The sequence below is a fragment of the Rhopalosiphum padi genome, chromosome 3 (genome assembly GCF_020882245.1).
Source record: "Rhopalosiphum padi isolate XX-2018 chromosome 3, ASM2088224v1, whole genome shotgun sequence".
Lineage (NCBI taxonomy): Eukaryota > Metazoa > Arthropoda > Insecta > Hemiptera > Aphididae > Rhopalosiphum > Rhopalosiphum padi.
In genome coordinates, this window is record NC_083599.1 from 20,073,942 (window position 1) to 20,093,062 (window position 19,121).

Genomic DNA, 19,121 nt, shown 5'->3' on the forward strand with positions numbered 1-19,121 from the left:
GTTGATATATACTACAGAGTGGTTCTTTTATCATAAAAACACTCATTATTTCAAAAAGTATTCATGTTTTTGAAAACATTTTTTACATAGTTTCAAGTTGTTAAAAAAAACAACCTTTTTATTAAAAATTATATTTTTAAGTTTTATCTAAACTTTAAATACATACACTCATAAAACTACTCGCCCAAAATTCGATTTTTATGTATCAAAACTCTCAGAAAATTATTCTGCTTTGAAATATGAAATTAAAACTCTATGTCGTCATTCAAAAAAGTAAAAAAAATATATGGATAAAAAATATTTAAAAATATAATTTTTTAATAAAACCGTTGTTTTTTGACAACTTGAAACTATGTAAAAAATGTTTTCAAAAACATGAATACTTTTTGAAATAACGAAGGTTTTATGATAAAAGAATCACCCTGTTATATAAAATAATAAAATAAAATACAAATTTAAGAAGTCTTATTTTTTGATTATAAATAGATTACTGTTACTGATTTTTGACTTTTCATTTTCTTTTGATACCCAAATACTTGCAACTGTCGATATTTAAAAAAATATGAGTCATTCGAATATAACAACATAACATTAATATTATTCATTTAAGAAAATTATTAATTACTACCTTCACCTAAGAAATAATTATTTAAAAAAAATATGTATAGGTAAATAATATGAATCAATTTTTATTCATTATTTAAATAAGTAATGTTATTCAAATTTGAAACTTCTTCAAATGTTTATAACAAATAATAATAATTGTGATTGTATATTTTTAAATTTTTTTAGTTTTAGTACAAAATATTTACGAGGAAAATTGTATTACATTTTTAAACCCTAGCTATAAAAATTAAAAATTTTATAATTTTTTACTACAAAATACTAGTTTGTAATTTTCATGATTTTGATTAATTTTATAAAAATTTGAACTTCACATTTATATCAGGAAAAAATGATTTGTTTTTAATAATTGTATGCATATATAACTATACAAGATGTAAATTTAAAAGTTATGTGGGACTTATATTACATTTTCAAGAATTTTGATCCATATTTTTTATGCTTATAAATACCATAGTTCAAAAAATTAAGAAAATAATAAAAACTATTATGTGTATAGAAAATGATCATATAAACATTTGATAAAAATTGTTCGTGTATTATTGTTATTTGATTTTGAAGTACGTCAAAATAAGAAAATCAATTTTGTCAAAAATTCAAATTTTGCCAATTTTTTTCTCTGATTATTAATTGAAAATTTAAGACATAATTGAAAAAAATGCCCATTACTCTTAAATTCACAAAAATTAATTATCTCTTTATTAATGAAATCCTCACCATTAAAAATAGTCCAAGTTAAAGACCATTTTACAAAAAATATTAGCTCATTAAAGTAGTGATTTATAAATTGTGGAAAGTCTACTGTCTTTTCCAAGAGATTAAATATTTACAAAGACTGATAAAGTCATTTCAATGAAAAAATAATAAACAAAAAGAAAAAAAGTCTTTAATATAATATATAAGTTTAGTATGAACTCAGTTCACTCCTACTTTCATGAGTAAAAATGGTTTTTTTATTTTTATCGATTAAAACTTGGCCAGCTTTATAGCTATCTACAGGGTTGGACATATCATAGTTACATATAACTAAGTTATATAACTCTGTTACTTTTGTAACTGGTTACACATCTTCCTGTAACTTTATATTAAAATTAAAGTTACAATTAAAAGTTACATCGTATATAATATATATATTTAATATTTATCATTGTATGATTATCATATTATTATAAAAAAATTTAAATTAAAAAAACATTTTGGTGCTGTAATCACAGATATATAAACATAATATTAGGTCTTTTTATATATATCTTTGGCTGTAATTGACTGTATTTAATATTTATAACTCAAAACAAAATGTTTATAAAGACAATTTGTTAATGATAAAAATAAGTCATTATCAATTTTAAATAATTATGTCACAATAAAAAAACTATTTTTAAAATTTAATACAATTTTTTATTCTTCTATTCCAGTTGATAGGTTATTTTCATTTTTTGGGTTCATTCACTGTCCTACTACAAGAAATTTATCTGACCATAATTTTGAAAAAATAGTTTTTCTTAAAGAAAATGAATTATATTAACTTTAGTAAAAAATAATTAATACAATCCTTTTATTTAATTTTAAATTCAGTTTCATATTTTTAAATTGTATTATCTATCACAATATTATATAAATACCATTGACTTAGTTAATAATTTAATAAATATTACTATTTTATATTACTATTACTATACTATGTTGGATACACTTATTTCATAAGAAGACTAACTACTAATTTTATGACTGTTACATGAGACAATTGATAAATGTTATAAAGACTGTTATATAAACATGTTTTTTTTATAGTGATTTATTATACGGGTAGGTTGTCTTATGCTTAATACAATAAACTTTTAAAATATGTTAATTGTATTCTAATGAATGAATAAATACAAACATTTTTTATTTATCAATGTAACCTTTAACTTTAAATGTAACTTAGTTACATAACTGTAACTTATATCCAGTTACACAACATAAAAGGATCTAGTATCTTGTAACTGGTTACATAGTTTTAGAGTAACTTGTAACTTGTAACCAGTTACAATAAATAAAGTAACTTTCCCAACCCTGGATATCTAACGAGTGGGTATGTATTACAGTGATCTAGGAATTTTATGAAGATATTCACTTGACATTTATTATATAGCACAGTAGTGACTTCCTCGGGTATTTTTTTATTAATTTACGATTTAATTACGTAGTATGACCAATGTGTAATTTTTGTATTTTATACATTTAATACATTATTAAAAAGTTTTGATACAGTTCATACAATTTACTTAATATACAATTTGTGACAATATAATAATATATTATATATTATTTTTATTTTCAGAATGTCATAAAATTCCCAATTGGACATGCAGATATTTTAAATTGGTAAGTCATAACTTAAAATAATTTAATTTTTATAATGTTAAATTTATGTTTACATTTACTCATCATTAAATTAAACTAAGTAATATTTGTTTATAAAAACATACTTTAACTTTAATTTTTTAATTAGCATAATGTGTTAAGAAATATTGATTTTCTAATTGAATATTTATTCTTTTTCGGTCTACAAGATTTTTAGAAATAGTATTATTCTAGAGTCAAGTGCTCTACTAAAATCAGGCATATTAAATAAGCTATAATCAAAATTACAAATAACCTGTTTTACAAATTTATAATATAAGAAGTATTAAACATAACCAATAACTTAAATTTATTTTTATTTTTTATTTTACAGTATATATTTTAATACTATATGAAGTATATATCTAATTTAAAACACTGTGAAATCTTGTTATATTTTAGTTTTCAAGTAAAAACTAAATATATATATAAATCATTATACATCAATAAAAATTGAAGAAAAATATACAATATCTAAACTTCAAACTTGTTAAGTATTAAAAAAAATTACAGTTAGATTAGGGGTTATGTAATAGGTATTAAATATACAGGAGGTCATCAATTTACTGTATAATAAATAATCTGGTTAAACAATTTTCGTAAAGTAAATTAAATCTCTGAGTGGAATGATGAATGTATTATTGTATTTGTATTAATATATTGATTTTACAATGATGTTTTCTTTTTTTTCTGTCATAATGTTTTAGAGCAGTAAAAATTAAATTTTGGTGGTGGTTTATACTAGCACATATTGGGGTGTTAAAAGAAAAAAAAATTTCTTGTACAATTTATCAATTTGTAGCTACTGAAAATACTTATTTTGATATTGATTATTGAATAATGTTTAGTGTATTACTCAAGTATATTGTATATATAAGTATACATTTTGCTTTTTATTTATTTAGTTATTAATTTACATTTAAAATGAAAATACATATGAGTTATAAGTATAACTAAAAAATGTATATTATATAATTTACAATCTTTGGCTAAGAGATGGTGTGCCCACATGTGTCATCACCATCTTACAAACGTACAAAACATAGCAAATTTGCTTTGAGTAATTATAATACAAATGACATAAAATACAGATGAGAGATAACAGATAATGTTCTTTTTCTTAATTTTGATAGTAGGATAATTTGTTCTAATATTTAAGTTATTAACACAAAATTGGTTCTACTGAATGCAAATTTGCTATGTTGTTTGTTTAAAAGACAAAGAGAAAACATGTGGGTGTAATATCCTCTTAAACTTATATCTAGAAAAATTTTAAATAGTGTACGCTGGAGAGAGTCTGGGCCAATAAAGATTCATGTGACTTGTTGTATTTTTGGCATTTGATTATAGTGTAATGGTTCATAAGACTTTTATAGCATGTGTTACATATTGAGACTTGTTCATTGGTGACAACTGATAAGGTACGAGTGGGTTAAGTGCATGTGTGTATTCTATTGCCACTCAGTGATTATTTTTTTTTTTTTTAATAAGGGGATATTTATATTTTTTTAACGGGGTGTTTTATTTCAAGCATATAAATGGTATTATAAATAGGTTTTATATTTTTTCCAATTTTTTTTTTTTAAGTTACATTTGTGGAAAATTTCTTTAAACATCATTTTTAATAGCTGTATTATTATCTGCTCAAATTTATTTTCTTCTGATACTTTGCACAATTGATGATCTACTAGGTGTATTTAAAACATACTTATATAAATAAATAAAAGCTTGGTACAACTTATAAATTTTAAACATATTATTTATTAATTAGTTGAATTTAAAATAAATCAAAGTTAAAAGGTTTTAATGTATTGTGTATATTTTAAAAACATAGGTTATGATTATGTCTAATTAATGGTGATATCTTTTTTAGGTTTGAATATTATCATAAACATTAAAATGTTGTCTAAATTGAATAGTGAAGAGTGGAATATCTTTTGTAACCGTGAAGAACATTCCAATAAAGATACTAAAACAGTAACACAGACGAACAATGATAATATTTTTATTAAACCATGTTCTGTTTATTTGGGCCCCCAAATTAATATGAATGTATTGAAGGAGTATGCCAGAAAACCAACAGAGGAACCTACATTTGGTCTGAACCAAAGATACCCCAAACGAACAAAAAATGAAGATATTCAAGAGCGACTTAGTAATTACATAGGACCATTTGATATCGAACGTCTTACTAGCCAATCAAATAACGAGTTATTTAAATCTAAAAGGTTCAATTATAATAACATTTATAACACTTCATTCAAATATTCAATATTGAATCCAGGGGTTGTTTTAGATTTTATTAGAGTGCCGTGTTTAAATAAACTCACGACGCTATTGGATTTAATGTATAATGAATCTTTACATCGTTTGTGCTCAAATGACTTAAGAGGCCGTGAAAAATGTATACGAACATCCACAGAACTAAAGAATTTTTTATTTGATTTAAGTTATCAAAAATTCATTCAATTTTGGGGACCTGACGTACAGTTTTCTAAGAGTAAATTGGATTTATTTATCTTAAAAGAATACAAACGACTCAGACGTTCATTAATTAAACATTCAAAACGTAATACAACTATAAATAACATAAGCTTAAGAAGATTAATAATTCGCAATGGATGTTTAACAAGATATTCAAAGAAACCTCAAATAATAAGGTGTTTTTATATAATTAATACCTTCTGCACAATTCTAGTGAAAAAATTTTGCAGACTACTTTGTAGGGGGATTATGAAAAAGATGTATCGCAGAAATTATAGTAAAGATATGAGGAGAACATTATTGTCTAATTGTATACACCCTGATAATGAAATACTGCGTTTAAAACTCTATCATGAAGGTACGACCAATAGAAAAACATTTATGGAAGTTGTTAATGATTACAAACAAATAACAAAAAGTAGTAGACTAAATTTTTTTCAATTATCCGATGTACAATTTGCGTATGAAAGTATACTTGAACCTGGAGAAAGTATAGATAAATCAGATTTAGATAAATGTGCAAATGAAAGTTACAATAATGAATGTTTTCAAAGCGGCAATGAAATAAATCACATAAGGTTTTCTATGAATCATAGTAAGTTTAATGATGATGACTTTGATTTACATTTAGATGATTGTAATATTAAACCAGAGAATGTATTAAATGATTTGTTCATGCTTCCTTCCTTTACTAATTTCTTATCAACATCCAATAACAATAACTTTAATAACTATTCTGACAAGACTGTAAAACTTCCAGAAGATTTAACTGAATGGGCTGGCGAAGTTCGATCTCGTAATCACTTTCTTTTCAATGAAGAAGAGAACAAAGCTGAAACTACTGAAGATAATTCAAAAAATGTATCTATCGAAGTAATAGAGGAAGAAGTTCATTTAGAATGTACTTCCAATGAAGAACATAATATTGAAAATGAAAAGGAAACTCTGAGACCTTGTTTAGAAGAAGTTATAACATCCACAGATAGTTTAGAACAAGAAATAACAGACACGATCAATCAAGAAGATAGGGACATTTCTACCGATTGTTTGGAGGGAAATTCTGTTACAAATTATTCAGAAGCAAATGCTTCTGAAAAATTAGAAAAAGTAATTCCCACGTTGAATTTAGAACAAGCAACTTGTATTGATGTTGTAGAGGAGGAAACTTCTATAAATAAATTAGTAGAAGAAGTACAAGAAAAGGAAGAGGAACAAGTTGAAGAAGAAGAAGAAGATGACGTCGACGACGATGACGATGACGATGACGATGATGACGATGACGATGATGACGATGACGATGACGATGATGATGATAATGATGATGATGATAGTAGTGGTGGTGATGATGGTGAAGGAGAAGGCGGAGTGGGAGAAGGAGAAGAAAAAGGAGAAGGAACAGCAATAAATACTTCAGAAGGGAAAAGTATAAGTTCCAGTTATACGAAAATCAATAAAATATTCAAAAAAAAATTATTAACACATTCAATGAAAATAACCAAAGCTGAAAAAAAAACGTTGGTAAGGATTATAAATTCAAAATTTGATCCCGATAAAATAAATTGGAAAAGGTATAAACAATCTACAAGAACGAGATTGTTTCAAATTATCGTATTCTTTGGAAGTTTTAGAATGGCACTTTCTGACGAGCTTCACTTGGATCGTTTAGGATTAAAAAACGATAAAATATGCGAAATCGATAAACTTTTGAGATCAATAAAAATTGAAGCTGGTCTGTTGCAACAATTTTTTACATTTAATGGAGTAGAAAACTTTTTAATTTGGCCATTAGGTAAGGATATTGTTGATAATATCATTTCACAGAGTAGTCCAACTATTAACATTTTATTCAGTTTTGTTAAAGATATAATTACTAAGTTTTGTGATAAAGTAAAAGTATTTTTACACAAATCTGGTTTAAAAATCGTACTGAACAAAGAATCTCTTTTTGAAGAATTATCTAATGATAAGATAGGAAAAGACGGCTTTAATACTAAGCTATCATTGGAATATGAAAATATTCCATCTACATCATCATCAGCTAATATTAATGTATTTTCAACTGATGTCCAAAAAAACATTGACACTGAACATTTAGATTTAACTAAAATATCAATTTGTATTGATAAAAATAGTTCTAATGAGGAAATATGTCAGAGTATGATTAGAATTTTAAAATCAGATGATTCTATCCTTCAATCTTGGATAGAGTGTAATGACTCGAAAAAGTTCAAATCCAAACTCCTACAAGCTGGCGTTACATTACCAATAGAAGAAAGCAATACTGTACATTGTTCAAAATTTGTTGAAATATATGTAAGATGGTTTTGTGAAGAATACCTTCAAGGAGACAAATTTTATAAATTGGCTTTAAGTATCTTAAAAAATATTTCTATTCATATCAATACTGTTGGCGAATGTACAAACACAAAAGTTGAAATGGCAATTAATAACGCTTTAATCATATTGTATCATGATCCATGCTTCGCAAAGGCGTACGAATCATATCTTGATGCAAAAATCTCTCCTAAGTGTTCGTCTAGTTCAAAATATGAAATATCAAGTGTTGACAAAGATCACAGTGATTATAAAGATGTTAATACTAAATGTATTGAAGAAGTAAACATTGAACCAATTATTAATGTTCAAACGAATGCGATAGACACTGATAATGCTGGAATAACATCTATTACTAGTGATACTTCCACATCTAATGTGTTAGATGAATTAAATAATGCTCAAGTGAGTGATTCAGATACTTTAAACCCACAATGTTCTAATGATTTTATTCACGATTTTACAAAGTTATTAAGTGAAAATGATGATGGGACGTCTAATAATTTATTTGAAAATATTGATGTTGATGAAAATAATCTATTTAACACTGATTTGATAAATATCGATGATTCTAATTGTAATCCACTACAGTTCAATGAATCTAATCCATTTGATGATTTTCCAATGAATAATTTATTCGATGATAATATTCCACTTGAAACTCATTCGGTTAATGATATGTTAGGAATAAACTTACAGTTTCAACAAGATAAGAACACAGAAGAAGTTTCACTGATATCCTCATGTGATCAACTTGTGAATTATGCTGTGAGCGATGAAATTAGTCTCGAAGAGCTTAATACGGCGGCAGTTAGTGACGAATATGGTTTTGACAATGCTGGGGTACTATTGCCGCCTTACAATTGAGTGCTATCTTGTATATAAAAAACAAATTGTAAAAAATAGTTAAGATAAAATTAATAAACTAATATGTATCGGTACGGTTTTGTTCACAATTAATAACTTTTATTTGTTTCTATGAAAAGTTTAACTTCACTTTAACCATCTTTATTATAATATTTGTCAAATTAATCGTTTTAAATGTGAACACTACAAATCATAAAATCTATGATTTTTTTAAACATTTTTTTTTTGTTAATATGTATTCTAATATTATAAATATTAATTTAAGCTTTAATACTAAGCAATTATTGAAGCTATTCAAGAGTGACTTAGTAATTACATAGGACCATTTGAAATCGAACGTCTTACTGGCCAATCAAATAATGAGTTATTTAAATCTAGAAGGTTCAATCATAATAACATTTATAGCACTTCATTCAAATATTCAATATTGAATCCAGGGGTTGTTTTAGATTTTCTTAGAGTGCCGTGTTTAAATAAAGTCACGACGCTATTGGATTTTATGTATAATAAATCTTTACATCGTTTGTGCTCAAATGACTTAAGAGGACGTGAAAAATGTATACAAACGTCCACAGAACTAAAGAATTTTTTATTTGATTTAAGTTATCAAAAATTCATTCAATTTTGGGGACCTGACGTACAGTTTTCTAAGGGCAAATTGGATTTATTTATCTTAAAAGAATACAAATGACTCAGACGTTCATTAATTAATCATTCAAAACGTAATACAACTATAAATAACATAAGCTTAAGAAGATTAATAATTCGCAATGGATGTTTAACAAGATATTCAAAGAAACCACAAATAATTAGGTGTTTTTATATAATTAATACCTTCTGCACAATTCTAGTGAAAAAATTTTGCAGACTACTTTGTAGGGGGATTATGAAAAAGATGTATCGCAGAAATTAAAGTAAAGATATGAGGAGAACATTATTGTCTAATTGTATACACCCTAATAATGAAATACTGCGTTTAAAACTCTATCATGAAGGTACGACCAATAAAAAAACATTTATGGAAGTTGTTAATGATTACAAACAAATAACATAAAGTAGTAGACTAAATTTTTTTCAATTATCCGATGTACAATTTGCGTATGAAAGTATACTTGAACCTGGAGAAAGTATAGATAAATCAGATTTAGATAAATGTGCAAATGAAAGTTACAATAATGAATGTTTTCAAAGCGGCACTGAAATAAATCACATAAGGTTTTCTATAAATCATAATAAGTTTAATGATGATGACTTTGATTTACATTTAGATGATTGTAATATTAAACCAGAGAATGTATTAAATGATTTGTTCATGCTTCCTTCCTTTACTGGTTTCTTATCAAAATCCACTAACAATAACTTCAAGAACTATACTTACAAGACTGAAAACCTTCCAGAAGATTTAACTGAATGGGTTGGCGAAGTTCGATCTCGTAATCACTTTCTTTTCAATGAAGAAGAGAACAAAGCGGAAACTACTGAAGATAATTCAAAAAATGTATCTATCGAAGTAATAGAGAAAGAAGTTCATTTAGAATGTACTTCCAATGAAGACCATAATATTGAAAATGAAAAGGAAACTCCGAGACATTGTTTAGAAGAAGTTAAAACGTCCACAGATAGTTTAGAACAAGAAATAACATACACGATCAATCAAGAAGATAGGGACATTTCTACCGATTGTTTGGACGGAAAATCTGTTACGAATTATTCAAAAGCAAATGCTTCTGAAAAATTAGAAAAAGTGATTCCCACGGTGAATTTAGAACAAGCAACTTGTATTGATGCTGTAGAGGATGAAACTTCTATTAGGAATGGTAGATGGGGAAGAAAAAGAAGAAGGAACAGCTATAAATACTTTAGAAGAGAAAAGTATAAGTTCCAGTTATACGAAAATCAATAAAATATTCAAAAAAAAATTATTAACACATTCAATGAAAATAACCAAAGCAAAAAAAAACGTTGGTAAGGATTAAAATTCAAAATTTGATCCCGATAAAATAAATTGGAAAAGGTATAAAAAAATCTACAAGAGCGAGATTGTTTCAAATTATCGTATTCTTTGGAAGTTGTAGAATGGCACTTTCTGACGAGCTTCACTTGGATCGTTTAGGATTAAAAAACGATAAAATATGCGAAATCGATAAACTTTTGAGATCAATAAAAATTGAAGCTGGTCTGTTGCAACAATTTTTTACATTTAATGGAGTAGAAAACTTTTTAATTTGGCCATTTGGTAAAGATATTGTTCATAATATTATTTCACAGAGTAGTCCAACAATTAACATTTTATTCAGTTTTGTTAAAGATATAATTACTATATTTTGTGATAAAGTAAAAGTATTTTTACACAAATCTGGTTTAAAAATCGTACTGAACAAAGAATCTCTTTTTGAAGAATTATCTAATGATAAGATAGGAAAAGACGGCTTTAATACTAAGCTATCATTGGAATATGAAAATATTCCATCTACATCATCATCAGTTAATATTGATGTATTTTCAACTGATGTCCAAAAAAACAAAAACACTGAACATTTAGATTTAACTAAAATATCAATTTGTATTGATAAAAATAGTTCTAATGAGGAAATATGTCAGAGTATGATTAGAATTTTAAAATCGGATGATTCTATCCTTCAATCTTGGATAGAGTGTAATGACTCGAAAAAGTTCAAATCCAAACTCCTATAAGCTGGCGTTACATTACCAATAGAAGAAAGCAATACTGTACATTGTTCAAAATTTGTTGAAATATATGTAAGATGGTTTTGTGAAGAATACCTTCAAGGAGACAAATTTTATAAATTGGCTTTAAGTATCTTAAAAAATATTTCTATTCATATCAATACTGTTGGCGAATGTACAAACACAAAAGTTGAAATGGCAATTATTAACGCATTAATTATATTGTATCATAATGCATGCTTTCCAAATGCGTACGAGAAATGTATAAGTTCAAATTATACGAAAATCAATAATATAATCAAAAAAAAATTATTAACACTTTCAATGAAAATAACCAAAGCTGAAAAAAAAACGTTGGTAAGGATTATGAATTCAAAATTTGATCCCGATAAAATAAATTGGAAAAGGTATAAAAAAAAATACAAGAACGAGATTGTTTCAAATTATCGTATCCTTTGGAAGTTTTAGAATGGCACTTTCTGACGAGCTTCACTTGGATCGTTTAGGATTAAAAAACGATAAAATATGCAAAATCGATAAACTGTTCAAAATTTGTTGAAATATATGTAAGATGGTTTTGTGAAGAATACCTTCAAGGAGACAAATTTTATAAATTGGCTTTAAGTATCTTAAAAAATATTTCTATTCATATCAATACTGTTGGCGAATGTACAAACACAAAAGTTGAAATGGCAATTAATAACGCTTTAATCATATTGTATCATGATCCATGCTTCGCAAAGGCGTACGAATCATATCTTGATGCAAAAATCTCTCCTAAGTGTTCGTCTAGTTCAAAATATGAAATATCAAGTGTTGACAAAGATCACAGTGATTATAAAGATGTTAATACTAAGTGTATTGAAGAAGTAAACATTGAACCAATTATTAATGTTCAAACGAATGCGATAGACACTGATAATGCTGGAATAACATCTATTACTAGTGATACTTCCACATCTAATGTGTTAGATGAATTGAATAATGCTCAAGTGAGTGATTCAGATACTTTAAACCCACAATGTTCTAATGATTTTATTCACGATTTTACAAAGTTATTAAGTGAAAATGATGATGGGACGTCTAATAATTTATTTGAAAATATTGATGTTGATGAAAATAATCTATTTAACACTGATTTGATAAATATCGATGATTCTAATTGTAATCCACTACAGTTCAATGAATCTAATCCATTTGATGATTTTCCAATGAATAATTTATTCGATGATAATATTCCACTTGAAACTCATTCGGTTAATGATATGTTAGGAATAAACTTACAGTTTCAACAAGATAAGAACACAGAAGAAGTTTCACTGATATCCTCATGTGATCAACTTGTGAATTATGCTGTGAGCGATGAAATTAGTCTCGAAGAGCTTAATACGGCGGCAGTTAGTGACGAATATGGTTTTTACAATGCTAGGGTACTATTGCCGCCTTACAATTGAGTGCTATCTTGTATATAAAAAACAAATTGTAAAAAATAGTTAAGATAAAATTAATAAACTCATATGTATCGGTACGGTTTTGTTCACAATTAATAACTTTTATTTGTTTCTATGAAAAGTTTAACTTCACTTTTACCATCTTTATTATAATATTTGTCAAATTAATCGTTTTAAATGTGAACACTACAAATCATAAAATCTATGATTTTTTTATACATTTTATTAGTGTTAATATGAATTGTAATATTTATACAAGATGTAAAAATGTATGAAATGTATGAAATACATTTTTATAGTTCAAATATTTAATGTTTTTTTTTTTTTTAATAATGGGTTGCATTTATATTGTCTATTATATTATATTGTGAAATGTATATAAAATAATATTACATATAGTACAAAAAGTAGTTAGTAAGAATTATTTATTATTTAAATTTTTTTTTCAACAATTTGAATTAAGATTAGGTTAAATTAAATTAATTTAAAATTTTAAAATGAGTTTAGAATTGTTATTATTTCATATGTTACACAAATATTGTTAAATTGTTTAGAAATAATGGTTATTTAATTTGAAAATCTTAATGAATCATACCTAATTGTTCTTTAATTTAAGAATTACAATCATATTGTTTGTCAATTTTTGACATACAAAGAATAGTCAATTTCATACAATTATTCTTTATAAAATATTGTAAGAAATTATTGTTGATACTGATATAGTGTCAAAAGTTCAAACAATTTGGTGATATTATTTCCATCCCAATTTTATTCCATGTAATATATTATTTCATTTTGCTTCAGAATTTTAATATTAAGGTCATACAAAGAAATGTAAATAGGTATTTGTTATTAATTTAATATTGTGGATGATTTATTTTTTATTTTTAGATAATCTTTCTTGTATTGAAATCAATGTTAGTACTTTAAAAAATGTTTTTATTGATGGCTCCACCTATGGTGCTTTATACATTTTATTGTTTATTTATGTTATTTGTTTAGTCAAAAAAGTGTTTTTTTTTTTAATTTTAATTTCAGATATGTAATTTATATTTTTCCGTTGTATCAACTGCCATAATATGTTATTTATGTCAATAGATCTTGAAACATAGAATGATGAATTATGTATTAATTATTTTGTTTTTTGTTACGATTCATATTATATCATTTTAAATAATTTACTTATAATGTACTTATAATATTTGAGTACCTGTTTATATTAAATGATGTTCTTTAATACCAGCACACTTGTATTTTGATCTATATGTTTTTTTGTGCGTGGTGTGATATTTAATTAAATAAGTATCAATACATTCGGATTGTAAATGTATTTTTGTAATCTGGTTCAGTGAACGCATTTTTCCAAAACAATTAAATTTTAGTCCACACTAAAGACGTCATTTGTGTACGTTTTATGCCTAAGTGTTAAGACTGATAAAATAATATATATTATACCTACTATATTGTACTTTTGTTTGCTGAGTTCGATTTGTTGTGAGGTGGTTTCTGTAAGAATCAGATTCATAAAATGCTTATTCGGCTAATTATTGCTCAAAGCACACCGACATCAAATTGAGTTCCTAATCATTATTTGATATAATCTTGTAGGCACTTGATGATTTTTATTATATTTACATAAAATTATAAGTACTAAGAAAAAAATGTATCCGTTCTCTATTATGTGTAATCCTATTTGATTTTACTCTTATATCATAATTATTTAATCAAGTTACTATATTATAATTGTCTGAATTTAACTGTAATTTAATAAATAATGATAAAATCATAATATATTATGTGCTATAAGTGTGTCTATAATAATGTTTCGATCTAATATATGTGTTTGAATACTGATTTCTTATCGAGTTTTAACTGTTTTTAACAATATTTAATATCCTACAAATATTTCCCGTCGTTCCAATGTGCCATTTCTGGGTGTCGGTTATCACCACATTCCCACAAAAAAAAAAAAAAAATTATAAATATAAAGTGTATACATAATAATATAATAATATATTATATGCAGACATACAGCAGTATATAAATATATAATGTATACCAACTACAGCGTGTGAAAAAAAAAACGCGTGTACAAACCAGCAGATGCTAGAGCGCTACAGCCTTCACGGTCTAACTAGTTGCTGCATCTATGAAAACCTAAAAAAAAATACTGCACGCGTAGGTAAGTATTATACGCGATTAATTCCTGATGGACGACAGTAAATAATAAGCATTAGATACTCCGAATTTTATCATTTTCTGCACAACTTTATATCACGACTCTCACTGTAATACACGGTGCAGTGGTTCCCAATTAATGGTGAATCAACGTAATGAGGCGCCGGCGTGTGCGATTGACAGTGCGACTGAGCCGCGGTCACTGCAGGTGTATGACGCGGTATCACGGGTAACGGGAGAATAATATATCAAAAACGTAGTCCCCTGGATCAATATTTTTAAGTTTTAAATAGTGGTCTGTGGCTTCATACTAATTATTGGGAACCACTGATATAGCGTATACCTGTGTAGATACGATCATTGATCCGCTTACGTTTTAGCGATTTAAGAAACAATATTTCCATATCGCGCAGGCGAGCAAACTAACTTCGTTAGTGGTCAGGTTTCGATAATTTTCCCATAGCAGATTAACAAGTATTGTGCTTTATTATTGCTCCCACAAAACAACAATAAGTTGGCCTGTAATTAGTGGCAATCGTAGGCACTGTTTGTAAATCATAAATATTAAAGATACATTTTTTACCTACACGGAATACGTGGTACTATTGAACGTTTACGAATAAAAAAAAAAACACATAATTTCTGTATTATATTCTACGGAAGACTGGATAGTGTGATGAAAAACCTGCAGGATGGCGGCCAAGGCTACTAAGTAGTAAGTACCTAATTACCTATACGTATTTAAATATTTGATAGCTACTTGAAATAAATAAAAAAAAATGATTTTTCATCAGGATGTTTGGCCATAACTACTTATTAGTTATTGGCTATTGTAGACCTGTTAAAAATTAAATTTTAATAATAAATAATAATAAAAATATACTATATAGTTTGGTATTCACTGTTCGGTTGAGGTTGACAGTAGTGTTGCACTTACTTATCTTAAAAGTTTAAAACTAATTTTTAACTCATTCAGATTTATAAAAATGTATAATATAACTGCATTATGCATACCGTTTAGTAGACATATGATTTTTTTTTTATTCAAAACCATTTATAAAATATTTAATCAACGACAAAATTCGTATTTTTTTTAAAAACTAAATTATAATTTTTAAATTTGTCTTTTTTATACACAGTCAAATTTATATTCGTTGCCAATGACAACAATTATATATAACACACACACACATATATATATATATACAATAGGTTTTCGTAAGTCTACGGTCAACTATATTCAACATTTATGCGTTGAAAAGTAAAAAGTAAGTAAAACAGAGCAGCCCATGGCTCTACGGATCTTTCAGAATCTTTTGACGAATACCTTGTGGTTGACAACTGTGGATTTATATGAGGCCACAGCCCATAAAGGTCATTCGTTTAAGGCCTTTAATTTTATATTGTAGACATATTTATTAATTTACACAGATTCTACATAGCTTTGAATATTAATATACAATATATTCAAGTAGAAAAACGCTAAACAGTTATTGATTTACAGTAAGTTTTATATCACATCTCATCGTGTCATAAAAACAGCGTAGTCAGTGGGTCACCTTGGCATTAGCCATTATTATATAGTATTACACTAATGTTTATAAATACATGAGCCCGAATCAAAGTAGGTATACGTTACGGGTGTGCCTAACTGTAACGTTAACAAATTCCATCGATTTGTAGTATATATAAGATGAAAAATCAAAACGTTTTTGCAAATTGTAATAGCCAATTGGTACTAGGTATCATATCATATAAAATACGTAAACAATCCTTGGGTATTTGAATTCGATATTATTTTCTAAATCCCGCACAAAATATTGATGCAATTAACAGTGTTCCGTTTCACATTATTATATTGTAGTTTTTATTATATGTTGTCAGTCATATACCATTGTTCTATGCTGTTTGGTAATTTTTCGCAATTTCTTTGACAAAAGCTCAACAATTATTCACGCATAGTAAAATTAACGAATTAATATTTTTCACTGATAAAGTTGCATACACTTACGTTACCAATACGTTTTATTGGTTAGGTCAGCGGTTCTCAAACTTTTTTTTACGTACCACATAAGCATAATATTATTAATCAGTCGCGTACCACTAATGATTAAAAATAGAACGATCCAAATTCCAAATTGTATTGTTGAACACATTTATTTTAAATAATAAAGCAGTAAAATACTACAACTACTGTATAATTATTTTTTTAAAAATAAGATATGAATTAAGTAATTTAATTGATTTACTAGTTTACCACTAGTGTACCACAGTTTGAGAACCGATGGGTTAGGTAATAATTTGTACCACCGAATGTAAAATATATACCTTAATATTTCTTGAATAAAAATCAATATTTCTACTAAAATGATAGGGTAAGGTAAATCAAAAATCATAAAATAAGGATTTCTTGGATTTTTTACCATTAATTACACTTCATTCTATACCAACTGTTACTGCAGAGTTCAAAATTTGTACCAAAATATTTCCCAGGGAAAATCAATTTTCCCGCCAGGGCTTCAGTGTAACGTTACTTACCCCATAGTTGGTAAATAATTGATGCGTTCATTTGTTTCGGGCCACAACTTCATTAATTTTTGTTAATTTGTATAATTTGTTAAAACGAGTTTGTACTTTCTAAGAATATATACAAATTATTCCTTTGTTTTTTTTTTTTTTTTAATTGGCCATTATGATCAACGTATTTTTAATAACACATTAATAATAACTTTGATAGTATAGCAGTCATTAATTTGCAAATATTTTATATATATCATACAAAATACAATCATATAATTACTTTTTTTTTGAAATGCAAATTCAATTTATATAAGTGCAAAATGCACAACAAATTCTGTAACTTATTTCTCATTGACTAAAAAGTAGTAAAAACTAAAAATTAATTCACAATTCGTTTTAAATTATTATTTATAAAGTGATCCCGTATAACGTATTTAATACAACTATCTATTAGACGTATCTATGATGTGTCAGAATTAAGATTCGGGTGACTTTTGAAGTATATCTTTTTTGTCAGTGGTGGATAGGTACTGTTACGAGACCCCGTTATATGATTTAGTATGCTGGCCGACTTGTATCCATATCCGTATTTCGAATTTTTCAAGAAGAGACTTGTGACTATACTTAAATGGTTAAATTTAAATAGTACAATATTCATGCTCTTTGTTCTGAACTCAATCACGCATGTGTTATTAATTATTTGATAAAAAATGCGGTTACACCGTACGATATGTGTGTTATATCATTTGATTTATATATATATATATAATATATACATGTTACAGGATTCAAACAGTGTATTATGGTATTTTATTTTTATAAGAAACCATTCATAAATTATAAAGCATTTATAATATAATACGTATTAAGTAACCAAAAACAAACATTTTTTTATAGGCATGCAAGCGACAATAAACAATGGTTTGACTTACGACATTTTAAACACTTTTTTATCTCAACTAAACAGTAATACCAAACTTATAGGCACACACAATAAATAGTAAGTAGTTATATTGGAAGTAATTGCAAAAGAGATGTATCTCTAACTTTACAATATTAAATGTGATTATGCGGTAATATTATTTTTCTTATATGAAATATAAATTGTAGGACATTTTTATACACGTTATACAGAATGCCAGGTATACCCATCATATTTGCAGTGGTGAATCCAGAATTTTTTTTTAGAGAGGGGACACACACCATCTAAAATTTTACCAAATAGTCCAAGTATACTATAGAAAAAAAAATGAACCAACTAATTTTAATGTTTTTAAAACAAATACGGCCTACGAGAGGGACAAGGCCCCAGTGACCCCCGGATACTCCACTGGTTGTTACATTTTGTTAAAGTCCCGGTTAAAACACTTTATCCAAAAATTTTTTGGACGTAAAAACGTTATCACATTCATATATAAAATGATTGTCATCGAAATTTGGTATGAATGAAAAATACCTTAAAAACATTAAAGCATTTAATATATTTTTAAAACATAATATTTCTTTATTACGGTTTAAATAATGATTTTATTAGTCATCAACGTTACTAAACTTCGTCGTTCGAAACTAAATGCGGAATTATTATTATGA

General features: G+C 26.3%; 1 protein-coding gene and 1 pseudogene across 1 annotated transcript; both read left to right on the forward strand.

Moving 5' to 3' along the window:
• Positions 1-4,861: 4,861 nt before the first annotated feature.
• On the forward strand, positions 4,862-8,727 carry LOC132926484 (uncharacterized). The gene is made up of 2 exons (XM_060990852.1): positions 4,862-5,731; positions 5,777-8,727. The coding sequence occupies exons 1-2, from the start codon at positions 4,864-4,866 to the stop codon at positions 8,692-8,694; spliced, it is 3,786 nt and encodes a 1,261-aa protein (XP_060846835.1). The 5' UTR covers positions 4,862-4,863; the 3' UTR covers positions 8,695-8,727.
• Positions 8,728-8,757: 30 nt separating this feature from the next.
• Positions 8,758-12,836, forward strand: LOC132924878 (uncharacterized; annotated as a pseudogene).
• The last annotated feature ends 6,285 nt before the right edge of the window (positions 12,837-19,121 follow it).

Coding starts and splice junctions, on each gene's coding strand:
- LOC132926484 (XM_060990852.1), top strand. CDS start 4,864: ATGGTGATATCTTTTTTAGGTTTGAATATTATCATAAACATTAAAATG. Junction 5,732..5,776: donor AAAATTTTGCAGACTACTTT/GTAGGGGGATTA, acceptor ATTATAGTAAAG/ATATGAGGAGAACATTATTG.